The sequence below is a fragment of the Cystoisospora suis genome, assembly GCF_002600585.1.
Source record: "Cystoisospora suis strain Wien I chromosome Unknown contig_8127, whole genome shotgun sequence".
In the NCBI taxonomy this organism is placed as follows: domain Eukaryota; phylum Apicomplexa; class Conoidasida; order Eucoccidiorida; family Sarcocystidae; genus Cystoisospora; species Cystoisospora suis.
Window position 1 is genome coordinate 1 of NW_027160910.1, and position 280 is coordinate 280.

Sequence of the window (280 nt, forward strand, 5' to 3'; positions counted from 1 at the left end):
CACTTTCATCTTCTTCACTTCGGAATACATACAGCCCCCAGCCCTTCTATCTCGAGAGATACATCTTTTTAATAGACGTCTATCCTCTTCATGTAGGCATGGCTGTATCTCTTTTCTCTTAGGTAGCCACCTACCTCTCCACTTCGGAGAGTATACTGGAGCTCTTGTGCCGACTTGAACTTGACGAGGCCGTTCACGTACGTCACGCCTGCTTTACGCAAACCCGTGCGATAGCTGAAGTTGAGAGACTTTATGTAATTCTGAACAGCCTAAAGAAAGA

General features: G+C 46.1%; 1 protein-coding gene across 1 annotated transcript in view; it reads right to left on the minus strand.

Annotated features, from left to right (window-relative positions):
* Positions 1-134: 134 nt before the first annotated feature.
* CSUI_010730 (thioredoxin reductase) overlaps positions 135-280 on the minus strand; it is a gene marked incomplete at its 3' end in the record, with an annotated part of 2,143 nt that continues 1,997 nt past the window's right edge. Inside the window, exon 3 of the mRNA XM_068070832.1 lies at positions 135-269. Coding sequence (XP_067917191.1) covers positions 135-269 — 135 coding nt within the window. The remainder of the gene's footprint in view (positions 270-280) is intronic.